The sequence below is a fragment of the Aquarana catesbeiana genome, linkage group LG04, assembly GCF_042186555.1.
Source record: "Aquarana catesbeiana isolate 2022-GZ linkage group LG04, ASM4218655v1, whole genome shotgun sequence".
Taxonomy (NCBI): Eukaryota; Metazoa; Chordata; class Amphibia; order Anura; family Ranidae; genus Aquarana; species Aquarana catesbeiana.
The window spans coordinates 369235216-369262385 of record NC_133327.1 but is presented as its reverse complement, the minus strand read 5'-3'; the positions used below and the strand labels follow the sequence as shown (position 1 = coordinate 369262385).

Below are 27170 nucleotides of genomic sequence, written 5' to 3'. Positions count from 1 at the left end.
ATCTTCCAATTATTAATCAAACTCAACTTCCCTGTGTGTGTGTCATTTCGATTTGTCAGTTATAGATTGGAAAAAAAGATTGATCATTTTATTGCAGAATGTATGGCCACTATTACTGAGAATAATTTACTATATTTAAGACCTCTTCCTTTGTGAGATCAGACATGAATGTTACCCATTTGTGTCCAGCTTCTAAAGAGTGAAGTGTGATGACTCTGAGTGTAATGTCGGTGCAGTGATCATCGCCCTGTCATCCTCCTGCAGTCAGCCCAGATTTCCCGAGTGACGTCACGGCTTGTCATGTAACCTTGGTGACCGGGAGACGCCGAGACACGCCGGAGCACACCACGATGGCCTCGGAGCGGCTCCAGATGGAGGTTGTGGGGCTCCTCAGTGAACCTCCTTTCCATATCGCCAAATGTGCTGCAGAGGTGAGGCCAGCCTGGAGGGATCAATCACAGATCGCTTATTATATGCATGTTGTCATTTCCTACACCTCCTCTTTAGTACATCGCTGTCACTATACAGGGGGGGGGATCGAGAATAACTAGTCTAGGAGCCTCCTCCAGATCATTAATCCATACTAACTATCTACTGTACATTATACTGTCTACTAGGTATGACACTTGTGTGCGCTGAAATCTCACTAATTCTGCCCATACACCATACAAAAAAATCAGCCATTTAGACCATTCGTTCGTTTTTCGGCCAGTTAATGGGCACAAAATCGATCATCTTTGGGAAGTTTTTGAGCCGAAAAAACGAAGTTTGGAAGTTTTCTGCCGAATGAACGATAAATTGAAAGGTTAATATGTTTGCCGTCCGAACTGTTTGCACTAGGTATATGTAAAAAACGAACAAAAAATCCATTCATATATGTCCACTGAACAATTTATCGGTCATTACATGATGGCATTATCGTTTGCGCTCACGGCCGAATGTTCGTTTTTAGAAAACGGGTTCGGAAGATTTTTGGTATAGTGTATGGCCAGCATAAGTGTCATAGATTTGTGGTGTTCTATGTGTTTTTATTTCTATGTCCAGAAAGCATGCTCAGATCCTGACCTGTCTGATTTTTACTTTTGGTAATTAAATCATTAAGGCCGGTTTGCAGGCACTATTGCGCTAAAAATAGCGCCTGCAAACCAACCTGAAAGTGCCGCTGCTTTGTCTCCAGTGTGAAAGCCCCGAGGGCTTTCTCACTGGAGCGGTGCGCTACCAGGAGGGGAAAAAAAGTCCTGCTAGCAGCATCTTCGGAGCGGTGAAGGAGCGGAGTGTATATCGCACCTTCACCGCTCCTGCCCATTGAAATCAATGGTGCACAGTGGCTATACCGCCGGCAAAGCGCCTCTACAGAGGCATTTGCGGTGGTTTTTAACCCTTTCTCGGCCGCTAGCGGGGGGGTAAAACTGCCCCCTCCAGCAGCCAAATACCGACGGTAAAGCGCCACTAACAATAGCTGTGCTTTACCGCCGACGCCGCCCCCCGCCCCAGTGTGAAAGGGGCCTAATACAATACAAGATCTTGTTGTCATAAGCAACAGAATATATGAAAGAAAAAAAAAAAGTTTTTTGAATGCCTTTTTCTGTTTCTAGAATCTATACATCAACATAGAACCTTGCACATCAGTACATACCCACCTTAAAGTGGTACTAAAGGCCAGCTTTAAAAAATGACATATATAATATGATATAGTCTATCACTAGTAGTCTTTGATTTTCTGAGTCCCCCCCCCCCCCATAACATAGTTTTATTACCTGTTGATCCTGGTATTTATCAACTTCCTTTTCAAGCCAAACAAAACCCTTCTATCCTTTACAGCAGGAGTGTCAAACTGGCGGCCCTCCAGCTGTTTGGAAAATACAAGTCCCATGAGGCATTGCAAGGCTGACAGTTACAAGCATGACTCCCACAGGCAGAGGCATGATGGGACTTGTAGTTTCGCAACAGCTGGAGGGTTGCCAGTTTGGGATCCCTATTTTGCAGCCAAGGAAGCTGCCATCTTAGCCTCTGTGAGATTTGCTGGTGCTGCACATGTGATCGGTTATGACTCCAGTCATTTGATGACTTTACAGTTTGACCAATAGCACAAGCGACTGTGACAGTTATCATTTATAGAATGCCTAGAATGGAACTGTTTTGGGAAACCATTACATCAGTGGGTTTAGTTCCGCTTTAACAGACCAAGCTGTCTGGCGAAAGTGTCAGTTAGAGGATTTCGCCAGACCATTTACCCATAGGGTGTGTGCAGCCTATTACATTAGGATTTGCACCCCAAAGCTCAAACACACATGACTTTCTCTGCAGCCTCAGATGCACGGGGCAGTGAATGAATGTGAAGTGCTCTGTGCTAAGCAACTTCCTGTTCATCCACAAACTGAACCATAGTAAGCACACTTTACTATGCTTCAGTTATGAATGAACACAGTGAGAGTTCACTGTGTTCATTTAAAAAAGAAAGGCTCTGGTATATGACATATTTGCTAACCCTTTTCCCCACTCTCCATCCTGAAACATCCCCCACAGCAGCTGGGGGGAGAGGAAGGAAGCCAGCAGTAGGGGGGCCAACATGGGGAAGCCAGGCAATAGGGGAAATCAGCATTGCACATAGATATTAGGGTGTGCCCAGCCACACCTGGCACACCCTCTGCGCACGTCTATGCATTTAGCACTGACAATGGTCAACTTTTATTAATTTATGTAAAACCTTTATATCAAAAGGAAAAAAAAAACTTTTTTTGTAGACTGTAATCACTTAACCACTTGCCGACCAGCCGGCAGGTCGGCACGATCCCACGAACCGTCGTAGCAATACATCGGCTCCTTTAAGCGGGATAGCAGGCACGCGCACCCGCTGCATTGTGGGGGTGCCGATGCTCGTGGCTGGCGGTCATGCGCAATCGTGGGCACGAGAGGCAGAACAGAGACGTGTGTGTGTGTGTAAACACACAAATCCCTGTTCTGTGAGGAGAGGCAGATTGTGTGTTCCTAATAGCTAGGAACCACGATCCGTCATCTCCTATAGTCAGTCCCCCCCCCCCACAGTTAGAACACACAGTCAGGGAACACAGTTAACCCCTTGATCGCGCCTTAGTGTTAACCCCTTCCCTGCCATCGACATTTACACAATAATCAGTGCTTTTTTATAGCACTGATCTCTGTATAATTGTTAATGGTTTCAAAAGGTCCGATGTGTCTGCCATAATGTCGCAGTCCCGATAAAAATCGTAGATCGCCGCCATTACTAGTAAAAAAATAAAGAATAATAAAAATGCCATAAATCCATCCCCTATTTTGTAGACGCTATAACTTTTGCGCAAACCAATCAATATACGCTTATTGCGATTTTTATTACTAAAAATATGTAGAAGAATACATATCGGCCTAAACTGTGGAAAAAATTACCTTTTTTAAAAAAAATTTGGGTTATTTATTATAGCAAAAAGTACAAAATATTGTGTTCTTTTCAAAATTGTCGCTCTTTTTTTGTTTATAGCGCAAAAAATAAAAAACGCAGAGATGATCAAATACCACCAAAATAAAGTTCAATTTGTAGGAAAAAATGGACATCAGTTTTGTTTGGGTATTGCGCTGCACGACTCTGCAATTGTCAGCTAAAGCGACGCAGTGCCGAATCGCAAAAAATGTCCTGGTCATTGAGCAGCCAAAAGTTTAAAAGGTGTTAGCTGAAGTTGGGTTTAACTTGTTAGTCAATCACCTAAAGTCTATGTAAAATTGTATTTTAAAAGTGCTGCATTAAACTGGCATATCCTATCACAAAACCAAATATTATCCTAAATCAGCGATGTGGTGTTCAAAAACTGATTAACATACTGTATATGAATTTTCCAATATTTACTATATATAACTTATTAATTAAAAAAAAAAATCTTAAACAAGTGGCGTTCCACCACCCCTCTGTTAATGCAAATATATAAATAAACACGTGACTTCCAATTCTATATTATATCGCAGTAAATCTAAAACAATATAAGTAACCAACAAAATAAATCTGTGTCCCACCAAACATTAAACAATAATGTGTAAACACTAGGTAGTTCCACCATCATTGGAATATAGCTAATGAAAATTTAGTTCATCACTTTGCGCCTTCTCCTTTAAGGGGTCTCCAATGGTTAATCCAGGTTGTTTCAACTCTCCTTCAATTCCGTATTGCAGGTACAGTAATGCACTATATTTAGACCACCCCAGTGTTTTCTCCACCATAGATGTCACTCAAATGAAGAAGAAACTATGCACAGTGTTTTACCTCATTAAAATACCATATATATTTTATTAAACCAATTAAAATAATCTTGAGTATAGTGCACTGAACAACAGTAGTGCACCACCTTAAACACAGATCTCTTATACAAGCGTGTAATATCCCCTTAAGGGAAAAATAGCAGTAGCACCAAACCCTTATGTCCTTACAGCTCCTTCCTGGTGGCGCAATGATGTCACTGAGCCCCGCCCAGCACGTTTCATCATTTCCTGTGACTTCTTCAAAAAGAAGTCAAAGGAAGGGACGAAACGAGGGAGGGCTCAGTGATGTCATTGTGCCACCAGGGAGTGGAGAATAAACAGCAGTGGCGGTTGGTGAAGATTTAGGATGGGGGGGGCGCCAGACCCCGCCCTTCCGTTTTGCCCCCTCCCACTTCGCATAAGCCCCATCCCTTATAGAATCCACCCATTCTGTCCCCTGTATTCCACTTGCTTCCACCCATAGTGTCAGGAGTATACACCTCAGCATCACAGGACAGAGTATATAGCTCAGCATCACAGGACAGAGTATACAGCCCCAGAATCACAGGACAGGGTATATAGCTCAGCCTCACAGATAAGGGTATATAGGTCAGCTTTACAGATACAGTATATAGATCAGCATCACAGATAGGGTATATAGATTAGCATTACAGATAGGTTATATAGATCAGCATTACAGATAGGGTATATAGATTAGCATTACAGATAGGTTATATAGATCAGCATTACAGATAGGGTATATAGATCAGCATCACAGATAGGGTATATAGATCAGCATCACAGATAGGGTATATAGATTAGCATTACAGATAGGTTATATAGATCAGCATTACAGATAGGGTATATAGATCAGCATCACAGATAGGGTATATAGATCAGCATCACAGATACGGTATATAGACCAGCATCACAGATATGGTATATAGATCAGCATTGCAGATATGGTATATAGATCAGCATCACAGATAAGGTATTCAGGTCAGCATCACAGATGGGTTATATAGATCACCATCACAGATAAGGATATGGTTTATAGGACTGCAGCACTGCCCAATACCCCCTCCCACCCCCCGGCTTGGGTCTCCCTGCACTGACAGGTCCCCCCACCCCTGGTTGCGCGGCGATGGTCTCCCTGCACTCTCCCACCCCTGGCGCAGGTCTCCCTGCACTGATAGCACCCCCCGGCGCGCGGCGCAGGTCTCCCTGCACTGATAGCACCCCCCCGCACATGACGCAGGTCTCCCTGCACTGACAGCACCCCCCCCAGGGACGGCACTTACTGGGCAGTAGCGACGGCGGGGATGCTGCTCCTCCAGCTTCCTCCGCTGTGTCTTCTCCTCCACCAAAGCGCTGGGCATCCAATAGAATGACCTGGTGCTTTGGCTAATTGGGAAACAGGTCTCACTGACCTGCCTCCTGATTGGCGGGGAGGCACTGTAGTGTGAAAATAGTGAAAATTCATTTGCTATGGTCACAGAATTGGGTGGGATCAGGGAGCATTCTCTGCGCCCCGACCAACAAGTTATGCTAAACATACAGCTGGGGGTGCAATAGGAAAAAGCTTTGCCGATTCGCTGATCCCAGCACATTGCACTGTTTACTTTTATTCCTTTTTTTTAGAACTTTATAGAAATGTCATGTCACATTTCATTTGGTTCTATTGCTGGCAACACAGTGCCAGTGGATTGCCTTGTACCACTCTACAGTGAAAAAAAGTACTGCGTTTTATACTTTTTATGACGCACACCACCACCAACACAAGGCTTTCCAACGCAACCCCAACTCACCTGGTGTGAACAAGCGCTAAATATTCAAGAGCAAGAATGGCAGAGTTGGAAACACAGGGGCAAAGAAACTCAGCCAGCACTGTCTGACGCTTTAATATATGTCTGCTATAAATCTGAATGGATATCAGTTCTTCCTTATCTATTAACTAACAAACTGCATTGCTAGGTGCTGAAACATTCATTTGATAATGAGTTTGAAGATCCAGTCATAAAGCCACTGCTGGAATTCGCCTGGAATGAATATCTACAGGAGAAAAAAAAGGTACTACTTTTTTTATTCTTCTGATTTCCTGACCACCAAATAACCTGTATGAAAACAATTCAAATAAATAAAAATAATATAAAACATATAACCCCAGCAGAGACAGCATTATGGGGAGACAATAAGGTACATATCCATAATAAGTATTATCCAAGCTGCGACCTCCTCGCCTCCTCAAGGGATGCTATCCCTTTGAAGAAGACACGTGACAAGTGACGCAACGCATCGTGTGGAGCTGGTGACATAATTTCCAGTGTCTCGTACATTGGGATTAGAGGTTGAGGAGGAGAGGAGCTCGCAGCTTGGATATAATACTTGCATTTATACAAGATGTGGAAAGTGTGAGTGCACAATTCTTATGTTTTAAGTAAATCTTATTTTTTTATGGTGTTGCGCAATGAACTTTTCTTAAATATTTTGAGCAACATTTTGAGAAATCGTTTTCCAAAGAGAGCATGTGTCCTTTATTATCGAAGCTGATTTTCCCTGACTATCGAGGATCTTCCTACACTTTTAAACAAGGATTGAATAGACCCTGGTGGGTCTTTCTTTGAAGTGAGCGGCCAGTTCATTCAAAGGTGGATGGTGGTGGTGATTGCACATTTATGTTAAAGCACGAAATGTATTTTTTCCTGCAAGTGAGAGGGATATCTCATTGTCATGTTCAAGAAACCAGTGGTGAGATGATTTGAGCTTTGTGACATGGTACATTATCCTGCTGGAAGGAGCCATCAGAAGATGGATACACTGTAGTCATAAAGGGATGGACATGGTCAGTAACAATACTCGGGTACGCCGTGGTGTTTAAACGATGCTCAATTGGTACTAAGGGGCCCAAAGTGTGCCAAGAAAATATCACCCACACCATTACACCACCACCACCCACCACCCACCAGCCTGAACCATTGATACAAGGCAGGATAGATCCATGCTTTCATGTTGTTTACACCAAATTCTGACCCTACCATTTGAATGTCACAGCAGAAACTCATCAGAACAGGCAACATTTTCCAATCATCTATTGTGCAATTTTGGTGACTTTGTGCAAATTGTAGCCTCAGTTTCCTGTTCTTAGCTGACAGGAGTGGCGCCTGGTGTGGTTTTCTGCTGCTGTAGCCCATATGCTTCAAGGTGTTGTGCATTCAGAGATGGTATTCTGCATACCTTGCTTGTAACAAGTGGTTATTTGAGTTACCATTGCCTTTATATCACCGCAAACCAGTCTGCCCATTCTCCTCTGTCCTCTGATATCAACAAGGCATTTTCCTCCACACAACTGCAGCTCACTGGATATTTTCTCTTTGTCTGACCATTCTCTGTAAACCCTAGATATGGTTGTGCGCGAAAATCCCAGTAGATTAGCAGTTTTTGAAATACTCAGACCAGCCCGCCTGGCACCAACAACCATGCCACATTCAAAGTCACTTAAATCGCCTTTCTTCCCCATTCTGATGCTCGGTTTGAACTTCAGCAAATCGTCTTCACCACGTCTAGATGCCTAAATGCTATTGAGTTGCTGCCATGTGATTGGCTGATTAGTAATTCTTGTTACCAAGCAATTGAACAGGTTTACCCAATAAAGTGGCCAGTGAGTGTATGTTTCCCTTCATTTCAACACCCATTATAACAAGAAGTGTTAGAATTTTAGACATAGATCATCACCACCAACAAGACCTCTCCTGAGGATCTATGTGTAGATGTCAAACTTTTAATGATCAGGCTTTCTTGGGAATAGCTTAAAGTATAAGGCTCAAACTTTTTTTTAAATTTTATTTTACAAAACTTTTATTGGGTTTTAAGTATTAATATAAGGTATGAAAGGCATTCACATGAGGAAAGTAATGCAACAACAATAAGGGTAGAGAGTTTAAAGCTGAACCCCAAGATAAGCAAATATTGTCTGAATACTGCTACATTAATCTGGTAATATCTAAATTAGCAAAGGAGGGTGTTTTGTGCACACAGGTTGGATTTATATAATCTGTGGCTACTGAGGAAAATATTGCAATAACTTTTTGTGTGCCCAGAGTTCAATATTGAAATACTTTTTATTTCCTTATTGTTTTAGGAGATAAAAGGAGAAGTATGGGAATTTTCCTCCCAGGTCATGTGCTTTGTCAATGGAAAATTAATTGGCGATGAAAAAGGTTTAAAGGCTTGGGCCAAAGATATGTGGGATTACACTGACTACAGACCACTACCTTTATATAAGGCATTGGCAGAAGACTTTTATGTCAAGTACATGAGAGCAACTAAAGTAAGTGAAAGCAGACAAACGCATTGCGGCACTAAACATTATCGCCATTGCGCGTGCGCTTTAGCATAATAATTAGTAAAGAGGTGCCTGTTTTTAAAGGGGATATTTACTTAAAATGATACATTGAATAACACAGATTGACTTACCTTTTCATACACCTGACCTCTGTTCACCTGATTAAATGGACCCTTTTGTTTTTCTTTATTCACTCTGATTTGTGAACGGTGTCCACTTTTAGTGAGCCCTGTATCATATAATTAACTGATATAGAGATCCAAACAATAATGTCCCTGCAATAGTATATATAGTAATTCCACTAATGTTATACAGCAACATATCATTTGCAGAGATCAGCTGCCATAGTTCTAATTACATTCAACTCCTACAAAGAATGTTTTGTTGCTGAGGGTCGCTAAATAGAAATCTGTGTACTATTTGAGCACAAGCATAATTTGTCTTGTACCAAAACAAAAAAAAAGCGCATCCTTCTATGTGTAGATTTTCTTATTTCACAGTTTCATACAGTGTCACCACACATTTCATTACTATCTCATCATAAACATAATAACAAATGTACATGAACCCCATGATGGGACTTTATAATCCTATTGACTGTGGTACAGAATATAAAGTAGAATTGTAAAATTACAAAACAGATGCTGTAGTCAGATTACCGTATATCTGTTTAAAGCCTAACTGAACCCCCAGTTTAAAAGTAAAGTCTTCAGGCTTTCTGTGGGGAAGCAGTGATCACTTTCCAGAGGTCCTACACGTTCTCTGCTGAGTCAGAGCCAGAGCTGTCCAATCCATGGGGAGCATGAGCTTTGATGATTGCAGAGCTTTAGGTCTGACTTAGTAGTGGCAGAAAGACCACTGCTGGCAGGGAACGGGCTTTTCTACTCAGGCAGTGGCTGCTTTAGAAAGAAAAAATATATAAGACTTTGGATCTCTTTTGTTTTGATGCACCTGGAATGTAATTTCCACATACAACAATATATTTCTATACAACCAACATTTAGTGGCTTGAAAAATATACAGTGCCTTGAAAAAGTATTCATACCTCTTGAAATTTTCCACATTTTGTCATGTTATAACCAAAAACGTAAATGTATTTTATTGGGATTTAATGTGATAGACCAACACAAAGTGGCACATAATTGTGAAGTGGAAGGAAAATGATAAATGGTTTTCACATTTTTTACAAAAAAAAATATCTAAAAAGTGTGGCGTGCATTTGTATTCAGTCCCCTTTACTCTGATACCCATAACTAAAATCTAGTTGAACCAATTGCCTTCAGAAGTCATGTAAATAGTAAATAGAGTCCACCTGTGTGTAATTGCATCTCATTATAAATACAGCTGTTCTGTGAAGCCCTCAGAGGTTTGTTAGAGAACCTTAGTGAACAAACAGTATCATGAGGGCCAAGGAACACACCAGACAGGCCAGGGATAAAGTTGTGGAGAAGTTTAAACCAGGGTTGGGTTATAAAAAAATCATCCCAAGCTTTGAACATCTCACGGAGCACTGTTCAATCCATCATCCGAAAATGGAATGAGTATGGCACAACTGCAAACCTACCAAGACACGTTTGTCCACCTAAACTGACAGGCCGGGCAGTGGCGTCACTAGGGTTGGTGTCACCCCCCCTCCACCAACTATAGTCCTCCCTCAGTACAGACCCCCCCTCAGTACAGACCCCACTCTCTCAGTATAGACCTCCCTCAGTGCAGACCCTCCATCAGTATAGACCCCTCAGTGCAGACCCCCCCATCAGTATAGACCCCCCCAGTGCAGACCCCCCACATCAGTATAGACACCCCACTCAATCAGTATAGACCTCCCAACCTCAGTATAGTCACCCCCTCAGTTCAGACCCCCCCATCAGTTTAGACACTCCCCCTCAGTGCAGATCCCCCATCAGTATAGACACCCCCTCAGTGCAGACCCCCCCATCAGTATAGACCCCCTCAGTGCAGACCCCCATCAGTATAGACACCCCCCTCAGTGCAGGCCCCCCATCAGTATAGACCCCCCTCAGTGCAGACTCCCCATCAGTATAGACAGCTCCCTCAGTGCAGAACTCCCATCAGTATAGACACCCCCTCTCAGTGCAGACCCCCCATCAGTATAGACACCCCCATGAGCATAGACACCCCCCTCAGTGCAGACCCCCCATCACTACAGACCCCTTCCTCTCAGTGCAGACCCCCCATCAGTATAGGCCTCCCCATCAGTATAGACACCCCCCTCAGTGCAGACCCCCATCAGTATAGACTCCCCCCTCAGTGCAGACCCCCTCCATCAGTATAGACACCCCTCTCCCCTCCCATAGCGCCCCCTGCTGCACATGTCCATCTACATAAAGGAAAGTGTACAGACCTCAGAACAACGCGGACGAATATACACAGTGGTGTATGCCCCTTGGGCTCCTCTTGTGTGGCTATAAATAGAGAGGAGGGGGAGGCAGCTTCGGTCCGCTCCGCTGAGGGAAACAGCTGCGAGACCCGAGAGCCACAAATCTGTGGAGGGCAGCGGGCTGTGTTAGCCGTGCCGCTACCCACGGGTGTCATCCCTCTGGTGGGTGTCACCTGGGTGCGGCCCGTACCCCCGCCCCCCCTAGAGACACCACTGAGGTCGGGCAAAGAGAGCATTTATCAGAGAAGCAGACAAGAGACCCATGGTAACTCTGGAGGAGCTGCAGAGATCCAGAGCTCAGGTGGGAGAGTCTGTCCACAGGACAACTATAAGTTATGCACTCCACAAATCTGGCCTTTATGGAAGAGTGGCAAGAAGCAAGCCATTGTTAAAAGAAAGCCATAAGAAGTACTATTTGCAGTTTGCGAGAAGCCATGTGGGGAACACAGCAAATATGGAAGAAGGTGCTCTGGTAAGATGAGACCAAAATTTACTTTTTGGCCTAAAAGCAAAACGCTACGTGTGGCGGAAAAATAACACTGCACATCACCCTGGACACACCATCCCCATCGTGACACATGTTGGTATCAGCATCATGTTGTGGGGATGCTTTTCTTCAGCAGGGACAGGGAAGCTGGTCAGAATTGATGGGAAGATGGATGGAGCCAAATACAGGGCAATCTTAGAAGAAAACCTGTTAGAGACTGGGGCGGAGGTTCACCTTCCAGTAGGACAATGACCCTAAACATACAGCCAGAGCTACAATGGAATGGTTTAGATCAAAGCATATTCATGTGTTAGCATGGCTCAGTCAAAGTCCAGACCTAAATCCAATTGAGAATCTGTGGCAAGACTTGAAAATTGCTGTTCACAGACGCTCTCCATCCAATCTGACAGAGCTTGAGCAATTTTGCAAAGAAGAATGGGCAAAAATGTCACTCTCTAGATGTGCAAAGCTGGTAGAGACATCCCCAAAAAGACTTGCAGCTTTAATTGCAGTGAAAGGTGGTTCTACAAAGTATTGACTCAGGGGGGCAGAATACAAATGCACGCCACGCTTTTTAGATATTTATTTGTAAAAAAAAATGAAAACCATTTATCATCTTCCCTCCACTTCACAATTACTTGCCACTTTGTGTTGGTCTATCACATAAAATGCCAATAAAATACATTTACGTTTTTGCTTGTAACATGACAAAATGTGGAAAATTTCAAGGGGTGTGAATACTTTTTCAAGGCACTGTAACTGCACTGTGTATGACCACAATCTATGTTAGCCACACTTTCAAAGACTTAAAGAAGAATTCCATGAAATGTGCTGGCTTACACGGAGTTAAGTCCCATGAGGTGTATGCTACTTTGTGGACTTCTCTTTTTTGTTTTTTTTGTTTACTATTTACATTTTTACTGAGCACCGGGAGTATAGCTTTGGATCTCTGATACAGCGGCTGCAGAGTCACTTGGTGACGTGCTGCCTGACCCACCCCTCCTCTTGCCCAATCACAGAAGACTTTGTATTATGGGAACCCATTCACAAAATAAAAAGTATTCTATGAATGGGCACCGAAAGGGAGGAGCAGGCAGAGCAGCTGCTGTGTAGCAAATCGCTTCTATAAGAGCGCCAGGAACATAGCGATAGCTGTACATATGGCACTCAGTAAAAACATAAATAGTAAATAAAAAAAGATAAGTCCAGGAGGTGCATATACCTTGTTGGACTTTGCCCCTTATAAACCCCTATATTTTCAAAAATGCTGTAATTCCTGGAGTTCCACTTTAAAGCTGAAACGTCTTCAAAGTGAGACATCAAGAAGGGTGAGGAATGTTGGTGAAAATTACCACCAGTAATATAAACTGAGTGTTTTCCACCCAACAGGAATATTTAAGTAACATATAGGGGTTGATATACTAAAACTGGAGAGTGCAAGATTCGGTGCAGCTGTGTATAGAAACTAATCAGCTTCCAGTTTTTTATGTTAACCTCCCTGGCGGTATGATTATTTCAGATTTTTGCGTCTCAAAGCGGTACACTTATTTTGCATAGAAATTTGGCGTTTTATATTGTATGTAGGGGTGCAACGGATCGTCATCGATCCGTGATCCAATCCGCGGAGGTTGATCCACGGCCGTTTAGCACGTGATCTCTCCGTCAAATGACGGAGCGATCACTTGTAACAAACCGGCGTCATATCATGACGCCGGTTCCTCTCTCCCCTCCGTGTACTGATCTGTACAGTGGAGGGGAGAGATCAGATGGCAGCAGTGCCAATACTCTGCAATGCCCTGCCAATACTCTGCAATGCCCTGCCAATACTCTGCAATGCTCTGCTGCAATGCCCTGACAATACTCTGCAATGCCCTGACAATACCCTGCCAATACTCTGCCATACCCTGCCAATACTCTGCCATACCCTGCCAATACCCTGCCAATATACCCGCCAATACTCTGCCAATATACCCGCCAATACCCTGCCAATACCCTGCAATACTCTGCCAATACTCTGCCACACCCTGCCAATAAGGAGATTGTGGATATTACAGTGGGGGAGATTTTTTTTTTTGTTGATCCGAAAATGATCCGAACCGTGACTCCTGATCCGAGGAACAATCCGAACCGTGAGTTTTTTGATCCGTTGCACCCCTAATTGTATGCCTGTAATTCTTAGCAATAACACACTTAAATCTGTCCACCAAGAGTCTAGTAGATATCCCGGGTATGATGAAGTTTGAAACACAAAATCATAAATTATAATATAATAAATAAATATAAATAATTATAAAAAATAATAATATAATAATAAAATAAATTTCCCCACGATTCACTATCGCTCAATTCTGCAAGTGTTCTAATTTACTATCGCTGTTTTCTAGCTGGTCTAAAGCCACTTTTGACGTAAAGGGACACTTTTTGTTGCTATGGACAATTTCCAGTTTCCAGGCAGAAAGAACAGTATATATCATATAAAACTGCATGCAGGGCACTGGACAAAGTACTGGGAACAAAAGAGATGTGAAATGATTTTATACAGTACTGTAATCTGTAAGATTACAGTGTACTGTATGTGTTATGAATTTTCACTTTTTTGAATTTGCCGCCAGGCTCCGCCCTCGTGCGTCGCAACGCTCGCAGGGAACAGAGCCCAACATACAGAGGCTTCGGGAGGAGGACAGAGCCCGTGGACAAAGCGGGGGGACATTGCAGGATCCTGGGGACAAGGTAAGTATACCGCACCAAGATCCTGAGATGTAATCCCGAGTGTGGCTCGGGGTTACCACTAATGGTGCTGAAATTTATCCCCGAGCCACACTCGGGAAAAACGCAATGGAGGCTACAGCTTAATTGAACAAGCTGAAGTTAGAAGCTGATTGGCCACCATGCACAGCTGCACCATATTTTGCACTCTCCAGTTTGAGTAAGTCAACTCCATAGTATGTTAACAACTAAATACATATTCAGTGGATTACATGTAAAATACATGCCAGTGTTATAGCTGCTGTTCAGTCGTTTACCTCTTTAATGTAATAGTATCTAATTTCCTGTTATAGCACACCTTTGTATACCTTGATGTTTCAGTTCAGGAAAAACCCATTGGAAGATTGTTATTTGAGGTAAGTTGTTAGATTTTGTCATAATTATCTGTTTGTTTGTTTTTTACGGATTTATTTGTCCCTACCATAACCAAAAAAAACGCAATAAACACAGTTTCGGGTGGAAGCAGTCTAACCTTGAAAATTGAAAATACAGCAGGCTAAGGAACTCTTTGGAATGTCATTGAGTAGCAATATGGTAGGGTTGTAGGAAGGGGCGGCCCGTCCATTCAGGGCGCACGAGCGCTGCCCCCTCTATCCACACCATCCCCTATATGGTTAATGGATAGTTTCATGCATAACATGAATCTATCCACTGCCGCCGCGGCCACTCCCTATTCATGCGTCCGGCCCCTTTCAGGATGCCGGGCGCATGAATTACAGCAGCGAGGGTGTTTTTTTTTAAGCACCTGATTAGAACCAGAGGCTCTAATAGGCTTCAAAATAGGGTGGCCTCAGAGTGCAGAGCATTGCGCTCAGAACCCACCCAGGTGTGTTAGAAAAGCAAATGAATATTCACTTTTCTAACACTGAATGGCCTCTCCGCCAATCAGGAGCGCGGGTCTGATACCCATTTCCCGATTGGCTGAAAGGTCAGGTGATCCTATTGGATGCCTAGGAGGAGGGGGATGCATGGCGGAAGGCATTGTGATCCTCACCACAGGAGGAGGAAGAAAGCCGCCCGACACGCTCCCCGCCTCGCTTCCTAGATGGGGTAAGTGTGGGGCTTTGATGTCCCGGCTATCCTTCCAGGGGGGTTACTAGCTGCCACTGGTTGTAGGATAGGGCTGATAATCGGTCCCTTTTGTTCGGCAGTCTATAGGGAGGTCTAGGAACTGCTGTTTTGTATGGTAGTAGTATCCTGTAGCAAAGACATGTATTGCTTAGGCATCAGGGGCGGATCCAGGGGGGGGGCAACGGGTCAATTGCCCCCCCCCCCGAAAATATCACCGACTGCAGTCCCGACTGAGTCTCTCTCTCTCACATCAGTATAATTAGCCGATCAGCGGCGCTGAGAGAGAGACTGTGTGTTGTGTGATTACCTCGCGCTGAACCTGGAGAAGATAGAGGGAGGAGCTGTGTGGAGCTGCGCCGCTGGCTAGTGTTCCCTGCACTGGTTGGTAACGCCTGGGCCGCCTGGCGTGTAGCAACCAGTGACGTCAGTCACATCAGAGGCTGGAGCCGCTGCTGTGGAGGAGGAGAGACCCAGCATTCATAGTGGAGCCTTCTTCGTTCTCTGCCCCTGCATGAAAGTGTTGGCTCCTCCCACCTCCTCCCTCCATCTTCTCCACAGCACGGCGTGAACACAGGAAGAAGCAGTGACTGTGTGTCACTGTCATCTGATGCTGCCGGCTGCACCTGCTAATGGATCCTGCTAATCTCCATTGCTCCTGCATGGGAGCCCCTCCCCCCCACCAGAGCACCGAAATAATTTTTAAAAGTGAGTAAAAGAATTAATGAATGTGCAAAATCTTGTGTGCCATACTGCCATTATTTATGGAAAGCAAATTCTGCCCTTTTAGTCTTGTTCAATCTAAACCCCTTCAGCTCCGGAAAGTTTTACCCCCCCCCCCCATGAACAGGCCATTTTTTGCGATACTGCGTTGCGTTACTGTAACTGACTGACAATTGCGCAGTCATGCAACACTGTACCCAAGTAAAATTGATGCCTTTTCTTTTCCACTAATAGCACTTTCTTTTGGTGATATTTTATATTTTATGATATAAGCAAACCGACAATTTTGAAAAGAAAACAATATTTTTAAAATTTTTGTTATTAAAAAAAGTCTTCCTCAATTTAGGCCAATATGTATTCTGCTACATATGTTTGGTAACAAAATCCCAATAAATGTATATTTGCACAAAAGTTATCGCATCTACAAAATAGGGGATAGATTTACGGCATTTTTATTTATTTTTTTCTAGTAATGGTAGCAATCAGTGATTTTTTTTTTAACGGGACTACAACATTGTGGCGGACAGATCGGGCACCTATCTGACACTTTTAGGGGACCAGTGACACTAATACAGTGATCAATGCTAAAAATATGCACTGTCACTGTACTAATGACACTGGCTGGGAAGGGTTAGCATCAGGGGTGATCAAAAGGTTAACTGTGTCCCTAGGGGGTGCTTGCTAACTGTGTGGGGATGGACTCACTAGATGAACAGAGTGATCCGTGTTCCTGGTTAGCAGGAACACAAGATCACTCTGTTCATCTCTGACAGAATGGCGATCTGCCTTGTTTACAACAGCAGACCACTGTTCTGTCTCTGTGGGGAGCGATTGCAGGTGGCCGGCAGATATCACTTCTGCCGGACTTGCTGATTGGCTCCCCCTCTGGCCAATCAGCACGCGTGCCTTTGCTGGCTATTGCACAAAATGGTGTACAGGTACACCTTATTTTCTGGCAGTGCCCCTCCCGAGACTAGACTCTGGATCCGCCCCTGTTAGGCATCACATATTGCATACCTGCATTCATTTAATCCCAATTCCTTCACTAAATAGTATTGTTCAAAAAAATACCAAATGATAACTGCACTTAGGGCAGAAAAAACAATAAAGCAGCTAGCACAACTTGCAGACAACAAATTAAAAGAAATTCAGGTAGATGGGTGCAGTGCTAAACATAACATAAAATCTAAATATAATATTCTAAAAAAACAAACATTCACACCAAAATGAAAGTAAAATGTGCAAACACTTGACAGACCTAATATGAGTCCATTAACAGTCCTGTAGCTACCCTGGCGGTATGATTATGTCAGATGTTTGCATCTCAAAGCAGTACATTGTTTTGCATAGAAATTTTGCGTTTTATATTGTAGGCCTGTAATTCTTAGTAATAACACACTTAAATCTGTCCAAACAAGAGTCTAGTAGACATCCCGGGTATGATAAAGTTTGAAAACTAAATCATAATATAATAAATAACTATAAATAATTATAAAAAATAATAATATTATAATAATAATAAAATTAATTTCCCCGCAATTCACTATCGCTCAATACTGCAAGTGTTCTAATTTACTATCGCTGTTTTCTAGCTGGTCTCAAACCGCTTTTGACATAGAGGGACACTTTTTGGTTGCTATGGACAATCTCAAGTTTCCAGGCAGAAAGAACAGTATATATAATATAAAACTGCATGCAGGGCACTGGACGAAGCACTGGGGACAATAGGGAGGTGAAATGATTTGATACGGTAATGTAATCTGTAAGATTATAGTGTACCGTACATGTTATGAATTTTGTACTTTTTGAATTTGCCACCAAGCTCCGCCCCCAGTGCTTTGTGACAGTTGCAGGGAACGGAACCCCCGGCACACAGAGGCTTCGGGCGGAGGACAGAGCCCGCAGACACAGCGGGGGGACATCTCAGGATCCTGGGGACAAGGTAAGTACACTGCACCAGGATCCTGAGATGCAATCCCGAGTGTGGCTCGGGGTTACCGCTAATAGTACTGAAATTTAACCCCGAGCCACACTCAAGAAAACCGCCAGGGAGGTAAAGGTGGCTAAAGATGAAAATTAGCCTGAAAGAGGGGTGCTTCAAGAGTGTGGCTTGAACCAGAAAAATCCTCCACCAACATTTATCACACACAGCCTCTTACCAATTAATATTGTCCACCAAATAAATAGTGGTCAAACAGAGCAATCTGATGCTTAATGGCAATGGCTGGACTTCCAGGGGATCCACCGAATCACACCATTCATATCAACCTCTAGGACACCAGGATTGCTTCACTGAAATGGTAAAAATCCTCCTCTGCTGCTGTTTGTAGGCTAGGGAGGAAGTAGAGAGGAGACTACAAAAGGTATTTGTATGTAAATTGGTCTCACACTTTGTTACTTTCAACGTAGTGATCCTACCAAGTTTGGTCATTTCAGCTCCCATAATGTCATTTGGATCTTCCCATACTCCAGTTTATGTAAGACATAAGGGTAGCTAACTGCATTATAGTAGCTGCACAGCAACCATTTTTGTGGCATTATGTTTGCTACCAGTCAAATGATTAGACTTGTACAACAAACAAATCAGCAGAGATTGACACTACAGAGAGGCCAGGTTAAAGCGATATATATTTTTTTCTGGTTCTACTAACCTCACAAGTTTTTAATTTATTCTTAATTGGTTTTAATTAGGATGCACCACCCCTACGTGTTAGAGGAATCTAAAGTTCTCCATACAAGCTTGATTCTATTGAAACTTTGTATGCTATGAGGAAGGCTTTGGCCGAAACGCGTTAGTATTTCAGATGTAGCACTGCTGTTACTGCTCCATTAAAGATATACAAGAAGAAGCATTTGTGCTCCGGAAATTTTTGCTTATTTAAAGTGATATTAAAGCCTTGTTTTTTGTTCTTTAACCGCTTCCCGACCGCCTCACACAGATATACTGTGGCAGAAGGGCACATATAGGCAGAATCACGTACCTGTACGTTGCCCTTTAAGAGGCGGCTCGCCCGCCGGGAGCTCCGTGATCGCGCGTCCCTCGGACTCGATGTCCACGGGGATACCCGCGATCGTCTCACGATGAGGAAGAACGGAAAGATGCTAATGTAAACAAGCATCTCCCCGTTCTGCCTAGTGACTGTCACTGACCACCGCTCCCTGTGATCAGTGACGTGTCACTCGTAGCTACGCCCCTAACAGTTAGAATCACTCCCTAGGACACACTTAACCCCCCCTAGCCCCCTAGTGGTTAACCCCTTCACTGCCAGTGTCATTATTACAGTAATCAGTGCAATTTTATAGCACTGATCACTGTAAAAATGACAATGGTCCCAAAAATAAGTCGCAGATCTCCGCCATTACTAGTAAAAAAAAAAATAATAATAAAAATGCCATAAAATTATCCCCTATTTTGTAGACGCTATAACTTTTGCGCAAACCAATCAATAAACGCTTATTGCGATTTTTTTTGCCAAAAATATGTAGAAGAATACGTATTGGCCTAAACTGAGGAAAAAAAATTTTTTTGTATTTTTTGGGGGGATATTTATTATAGCAAAAAGTAAAAAATAATGCTTTTTTTTTTCAAAATTGTCGCTATTTTTTTGTTTATAGCGCAAAAAATAAAAACCGCAGAGGTGATCAAATACCACCAAAAGAAAGCTCTATTTGTGGGAAAAAAAAGGACATCAATTTTGTTTGGGTGCAACGTCGCACGACCACGCAATTGTCAGTTAAAGCGACGCAGTGCCGAATCGCAAAAAGTGCTCTGGTCTGGAAGGGGGTAAATCCTTCTGAGGCTGAAGTGGTTAATAACAAACATGTTATACTTACCTGCTCTGTGCAATGGTTTTGCACAGAGCAGCCCGAATCCTCCTCTTCTCAGGTCCCCCGCCGGCACTCCTGGTTCCCCCCTCCTAGCGGGTGCCCCCACAGCAAGCAGCTTGCTATGGGGGCACCCAAGCAGGCATGCTCCTGAGCCACGGATCTGTGTGTCCATTCACACACACAGCCGCGTCTCAGCCCCGCCCACTCCGTCTCCTGATTGGCTCACTGGCTGCTACCAAAAGCCAATCAGGAGTGCCAAGGCTCTCATGGACATTGCTGGATCGAGATGGGGCTCAGGTAAGTTTTAGGGGGGCCCTGGGGGGGGGCTGCTGCACACAGAAGGTTTTTTACCTTCATGCATGTCCAGTACAGGACACAGGCATAGTCTTAGAAGACTGAGTTATACATTGCTGCCAGTCACTGTTCTCCAAGAGATGGATATTACAGGTAAGTCAAAAATCCTTTTTTCTTGATCGTACAGTACAGGACACAAGCATACTCTTAGATGACTGGTTTATATGTTGTTACCTTCAGGTGATTGGTAGCAACATATAACCCAGTCGTCTAAGACTATGCCTGTGTCCTGTACTGTACTCCAAGAAATGGATTTTTACAGAATCCCTTTTTTTTTTTTGCATCGAAAATTGAGATAACACTTACTTAATATTTATTACATGCTCTCATTCATGTAGCATAACTTAAAAAAAAAATTAAATTGCAGCTAACCTTTTAGAGATCCTCTTCTGGAAACTGCAGTACTGTAAAATCCTACTAGTTCTCTTTGTTTCTGAGCGGGCTGGGGAGCTATGATTGCCAAAATTAACTGTGTCTGTACTGTGCTAGCAGATTCCATCTCATCAATTGCAAATTGGATTTGACCACTTTCTGTGCTAGCAAAGGGTTAAACATTTAGAAACTGGGCATTATATGTTAATGAGGGAGAGCTCATTCTGTCCCTAAAATTTTCTAATGGGACACACCGCACTGAACATGTTGAGAAATGCTTGCAGTCAGCCATGACACCTTCTCCTAAGAAGCAGGAAGCAAATATTTTGAAAAAATAGGTATGCTGTTTGGATGAGAACACATAACAGATATAGGGGGGATTTCTCAAGTTTGACTGCAAAAGTGGAAATGCACTTTAAAATTCTCTGGGTCTGAGACAACAGTTTCTGGCATCTGGAGATTGGTCTTTAGTGCAGAGGATCCCAGCAAGAGAGGTGAGTATGCAAGTAAGTTTACATTCAGGAGGTTTAATGTTGAGGGTTAATACCATGTTTCCCTGAAAATAAGACCTACCCCGAAAATAAGACCTAGCATTATTTTCCAGGAAGGCTGCAATATAAGCCCTACCCCGAAAATAAGCCCTAGTTTAAAAAGCTTGTGAAATCCTATAATCCAATCTTTTACAGTAGTATATCATGTACAATGTGTGTGTTTCTGTAATATAATTGCGGGGAAGAGAGCTCGGGCGGGTCATAGAAGCGCAGAGCGGCACTATAACAAAGGTATTTGGCACACTTACATTACAGAAACACACACATTGTACATTATATACTACTGTAATAGAGTGGATTATAGGATGTTACAAGCATTTTAAGTCGGTTCACATTAGGGATTCCTTTTAGGCAAGGAGAGAGAGGGGGAGAGAAGACAGCACATTACATGGTAAGACCTACCCCAAAAATAAGCCCTACTGTGTCTTTTGTTACCAAAATTAATATAAGACCTGGGCTTATTTTCAGGGAAACAGTATTAGACTAAATTTACAAGAAGGGTTGGAGTGAAGGTTAATGTCACTGTTAAAGAATATATGACATTAAACATACAAGCCTGGTTTATGAATTATTAATTAAGTATTATAATATAATTAATAATTCATTCATTCCTTTATTTAATAATTTAAAATGTTCTATAAGCTAAATTTTTCCTTCTCATTTAACCGTAGTTTATGTCATTATTGCAGTTGTTCTCAGATGTGTGTCCTAAAACATGCAAAAACTTCCAAAATTTGTGCTCAGGAGAATCAGGGGACGCTCCAACTGGTATCAAGTTACATTATAAGGGTGTCCTGTTCCACCGCATTGTGAAAAATGGCTGGATACAAGGTGGAGGTAATGTAGGGGTCTTATTTTCTTCTTCTGTTTTTTTTTTTTTTTTTTTGTTTTTTGTATAACTGTTCATTTAAGAAAAAAAGTTTTCAAATTTTACAAGGAAAAACATGGAGAAAAGGTAAAAAGAAGAGACATTCCATAGGTACCATATATCGCCGCAACATAATAGTGTACATTTGACATATCATGACATATCAAACAGCTTCCCATGTAACAAAAATATCAACTGGGGTAGGTCATTGTAAAGCTACTCAAATACCCTTAGAGCAGGTCAATCCATAGGTCCTGTTTCTATGGGTTTTAAGATACATGCACACAGTACCGATGTATGATTTCTGTATTTTTTTTTACTGAACTAAATGCAGCGTATGTTTATGTGTCTGTGTGTACAGGTACATTGAAAACAATGGTTTGCATTTACAGCAGTAAAACATGCTGCAGCAGTGTGCAAGAGGCATACACAGTTGGTAGGTTTTATGCGTTTAAATCTTATGAAATAAAACCCTTACATTTGTGCACAACATTCTTAAATCAAGTAGAAAGTTACTAATTCTTTGAAACATCCATTAATGAGTTATGTGTTTAACGTAATATGTGTTTGACCTTATTTGAATAAATATTTTTATCATTTCAAACAGATATAGTGGCAGGAAAAGGAAATGGAGGTGAATCTATTTTTGGTGGAACATTTGAAGGTAAATATATAAAGGCTTTTTATATGTATTGTACAGAACGCCGTGGCTGGGTCCTGGAAGGACGCTATGTTCCCCCTCTGTTTGGACTGTGGTCCCTTTAAGGGAACAAAAAGGGTTAACTCACCTGTCAGAGGAAGTGGGTTTAAAACAAGACAGGAAGTTAGAGATGGGTGTGGAGGAGTGTAGAGGAGAATGTGGATGGTGGATGGTGTTTTGGTGTGCAGCAACAAAAGTAAACAGCAGTGTCCTACCTGCAGGGGCGTTGCTAGGTCTGCAAAAGATCTGGGGCTAGAGCCCATAGCAGCGGTCACCCACCTTTTTGCAGGCCCGCGGGCAACCAGTGGTAAGCAAGTGGTTCAACTCACTATAATGCACAATCAGTGGGAGCCCTGGGCATGTCACCTGCAATATCTCCTGCCACCAGATTCAGCGTGTCACTTGCCACCGTTGCTTGTCACCAGATGCAGTGTGTCACTTGCCACCGTCGCCTGTCACCAGATGCAGTGTGTCACTTGCCACCATCGCCTGTCACCAGATGCAGCTTGTTACTTGCCACCATCACCTGGCACCAGATGTGGATTTTCACTTGCCAGGTCACCTGCCACCATTTGCAGATTGTCACTTGCCACATCACCTGCCACCATTTGCAGATTGCCATGTCACCTATCACCATTTGTCGATTGTCACTTGCCACATTTCCTGCCACCATTTGCTGATTGCAACATCACCTGCCACCATTTGCAGATTGTCACTTGCCAGGTCACCTGCCACTAGATGTGGGTTGTCACTTGCCACATCACCTGGCACCAGATGTGGATTGTCCCTTGCCAACTGATGTGGATTGTAACTTGCCACGCCAGCCAGTGCCACCAAATGTGCATTGTCGCTGCATTGGTGGCAGGCTGGCAGCACTGGTCCATTTAGTGAGAGCAGGAAAGCGGTGATGCGGGGCAGGCAGTGAGAGATGATGTCATCTCGCTGCTCCCCGCCGCACCAACGACATTGAAGCAAGGGGGTCTGGCTGCAGAGTGGAGCTGCACCGAATGACAGGAAGCACGTGACCTCCACCCAACCGCGCTGTGAGGGCGGAAGAGCACTGATGTGTAGCGGGTCTTGAGAGATGATGTCATCTCTCTGCACCTTGCTCCCACATTGAAGAAGCCTGGTTGTGAAGAGCGCTGATGTGGAGCGGTCAGAAAGAGATGATGTCATCTCTGCTCATCTGCCCACTTGCTTCTCTCTTCTCCTCCACCTCTCTCATGCAGCCAGCCTGCTCGCCGCAGCCGTGGCCATGGCCCGCTTGTTAGGCAGGGACCCTGCGACAAGAGACTCGGGGCTATGGGCCCCAGATTTGGGGCTATAGCCCCAATAGCCACCCCCTAGCAACGCCTCTGCCTACCTGGAAGCCTCCTGGCAGGGGAAGCTACCTGCAACAGAAACCAAGGACTGTTTAACTGCGATAGCAGCTCTGAACTTTACAGTATACATTTATAATTGTAGCTGTGACATGCAGTATGCCCCTGAAAGGGTCAATATGAAAATCATGTGTGTTATATATATTTCCCCAAGAACAAAAATAGAATTTTTAAATTTACTGTAACATAAAAAGAGTTCATTGAGGTACACAGCTACATTCAGGAACCAATGAGCTTATATAGCCACCTGCAGGAATAAGGTGTTAGCTGCGAAAAGCAACCCTGGGGCCTGCACTGCCTAGTGACTTAGCCTCACATCTTCTGAAGAGCTCAGTGATTGGCAAGCAGTAGAAAGAGTAAAACCAAATTAAAGCGGAGCTCTACCCAAAAGGGGTAGTTCTGCTTTAAGGCCTCCTCCCCCACTACTGTTTGTGAAATGTAGCTTTTGGGGAGGAGTGGGGGAGTGGGCACACGATTTTGACAGGTACCTGCTCCCACTTCCGCTCCGACGGCCTAGGCCAGTGATGGCGAACCTTGGCACCCCAGATGTTTTGGAACTACATTTCCCATGATGCTCAACTACACTGCAGAGTGCATGAGCATCATAGGAAATGTAGTTCCAAAACATCTGGAGTGCCAAGGTTCGCCATCACTGGCCTAGGTGATCAGAAGTTCTTCTTCCTCCTTCCCTCTCGATGTCTTCTGGGACACATTACAGGTCCCAAAGGACTGCAGGACCATTCACAGTGTGCAGAGCTGGGATAAAATACCACAGGTGTAGAGCACCCATCTGACCAGTGGAACTCAGGATAGTTGAGAATGAGGTCCAGCTTACGGCACCACTCTTCAGTGTGCAGTCCACGGTTGCTGGCCACATGTACAGATGCCCTGCCCACTTGTTTAACAGCAGGAAACAGTTAAAATTTAAGATGGCAAAAATGCCCGCAACGAAAATGTCTGCTGTAGTCACACAGCCAAGCAATTAATTTAAATGGAGCAGGATACAACAAAATGTCAACCATGATTCACCTATTATGAGGTAGAATGGCTATGAAAAAAAAAAAATTCAGCGGCCATTTCAATCTTATTCGGTTTTACAGAATAACAGATGCAGCCTGAGCCAATATGCCAGGTATCCGCCCCTTCCTGTACTGCACAGAAAACAAAATTGGCAGTGGTGACTGGAGCTACCGTTCAGGCCATTTTCCCCAGTTCCCCAACAGTTACCTTATTCATGGGATTTCAGGCAGCTTCTAGGAGAGGGTCTAGATCTCTGAAGCCTGGACAGTAATAAGACAGCCATTCCCTAGTGCAAGCACACAGCTATGTTTTATCTTGTATAATAATAATAATGTTTTAAACAGTGCTGTCATAGTGGAGTGAAGTTGATCTAGGCCATCAAGGATCCGTATGTGATTAGTGGCTAAACTGGGGAGACAGCTGAATTTAGGAACAAACACAACACACAGAAAAAATTCCCAAACCGGAAGTTGGGTGGGAGCATCCTTCTTCCTTGGATGTAGGACCCAGGAGTATAGGAATTTCTTAGATGTTAAGTTATTTGCAGCTGCCTACAAGGGGTAGATGCAGTTGATCAAGGCCAACTTTCTTGATATGGGTGGCCTTAAGTGCGGCACTCGACAAGGGGCGGCACATAAAAATCAGTGAATGTATCAGAGACAGCAGACATACAACAGGATATAGTCAAGAACTATGGCTATGATACAAGAGATGATTAGCTACTGCAGTCAGGATACAAGAGATGGTCAGAGACTGCAGACATGATACAAGAAATGTTTAGAGACTGCAGACATGATACAAGAGATGGTCAGAGACTGCAGACATGATACAAGAAATGTTCAGAGACTGCCGACATGATACAAGAGGAAGTCAGAGACTGCAGACATGATACAAGAAATGTTCAGAGACTGCCAACATGATACAAGAGGAAGTCAGAGACTGCAGACGGGATACAAGAAATGTTCAGAGACTGCCGACATGATACAAGAGGAAGTCAGAGACTGCAGACATGATACAAGAAATGTTCAGAGACTGCCAACATGATACAAGAGGAAGTCAGAGACTGCAGACATGATACAAGAGATGCTCTGAATCTGCAGACATAGTACAGGACATATTCACAGACTGCAGACATTATACAAGAGATTGTCAGAGACTGCAGAAATAGTACAGGAGATGGTCAAAGACTGCAAACATGAAACAAGACATGGTCAGAAACACAAAAAATGCCAATGGGCCACAGGTTGGGCACCAAGGATCTAGGCCATTAAGAATCTGCATGCAACTGAGAAGACAGGCTGAATTTAGGGGGGGGAAAACAACACACAGGAAAAAAGTCTGGAACTCAATTAATTTTCTCTAAATTGAAATTGAAAGACATGACTTGATCAATAAAACCAGTAGATTAATCTGCAGAAGAAAAATACTAGTTGCAAACATTAAGGGGCTGTGCCTCCTTGTGACCAAAACCCCACAACTGCAAGAAAGACTCACTAGCAATAGACCCATTACTGTAAATCCAGAGGAGTAGGAACTGGATCCTTCATTGAGGGCTGAGGGCTCCTGAAAGAAGTTTTGAGGGCAGGGTACTGTGATTTTTTCAGGAAGTTATTATAAAAGCACCCTGCTGGTCCCTCCCACTAGCCATGATCTACCTACATTTGATAGAGAAACAGACCCTTTGATGATGTCACTGGGTACAAAACAAGGTATATAATGAACGTGTAATTTGCATGTTGATGCAGAGGCAAAGAGGGAGCCAGGGAGAGCAAAATAAAAGCATAGTAAACTTTGGCTGTAAGATAATTGAATGAAAATATACATAAACAATGTTTTTATTTTATGCAAGCTACTATATCTGAAGTGGATTCTTCACGGTGAAAAACCTATCTAAGAACATTCTTATTCTTACTAATTGCAGGTAGTGAAACCTATACTGTTCATATTTATGTTGAAAAAAGTCACTGGCTTGGACCTAACTTATGGCCTGTGAGTTAAGGATTTGTGGGTTCTATCAAAAGTTTGTGAGAAAGGTGTTTTGCTATAGGGTAGATTTCACTTAAAAT

General features: G+C 43.3%; 1 protein-coding gene across 1 annotated transcript in view; it reads left to right on the top strand.

The window, feature by feature from the left end:
• Positions 1–282: 282 nt before the first annotated feature.
• The window catches only part of PPIL6 (peptidylprolyl isomerase like 6), a 38782-nt gene continuing 11894 nt past the window's right edge, over positions 283–27170 (top strand). Inside the window, exons 1-6 of the mRNA XM_073627056.1 lie at positions 283–431; positions 6220–6315; positions 8384–8572; positions 14535–14597; positions 21827–21974; positions 22613–22669. Of these exons, the coding sequence (XP_073483157.1) occupies positions 351–431; positions 6220–6315; positions 8384–8572; positions 14535–14597; positions 21827–21974; positions 22613–22669 (634 nt within the window). The 5' untranslated portion in view covers positions 283–350. The remainder of the gene's footprint in view (positions 432–6219; positions 6316–8383; positions 8573–14534; positions 14598–21826; positions 21975–22612; positions 22670–27170) is intronic.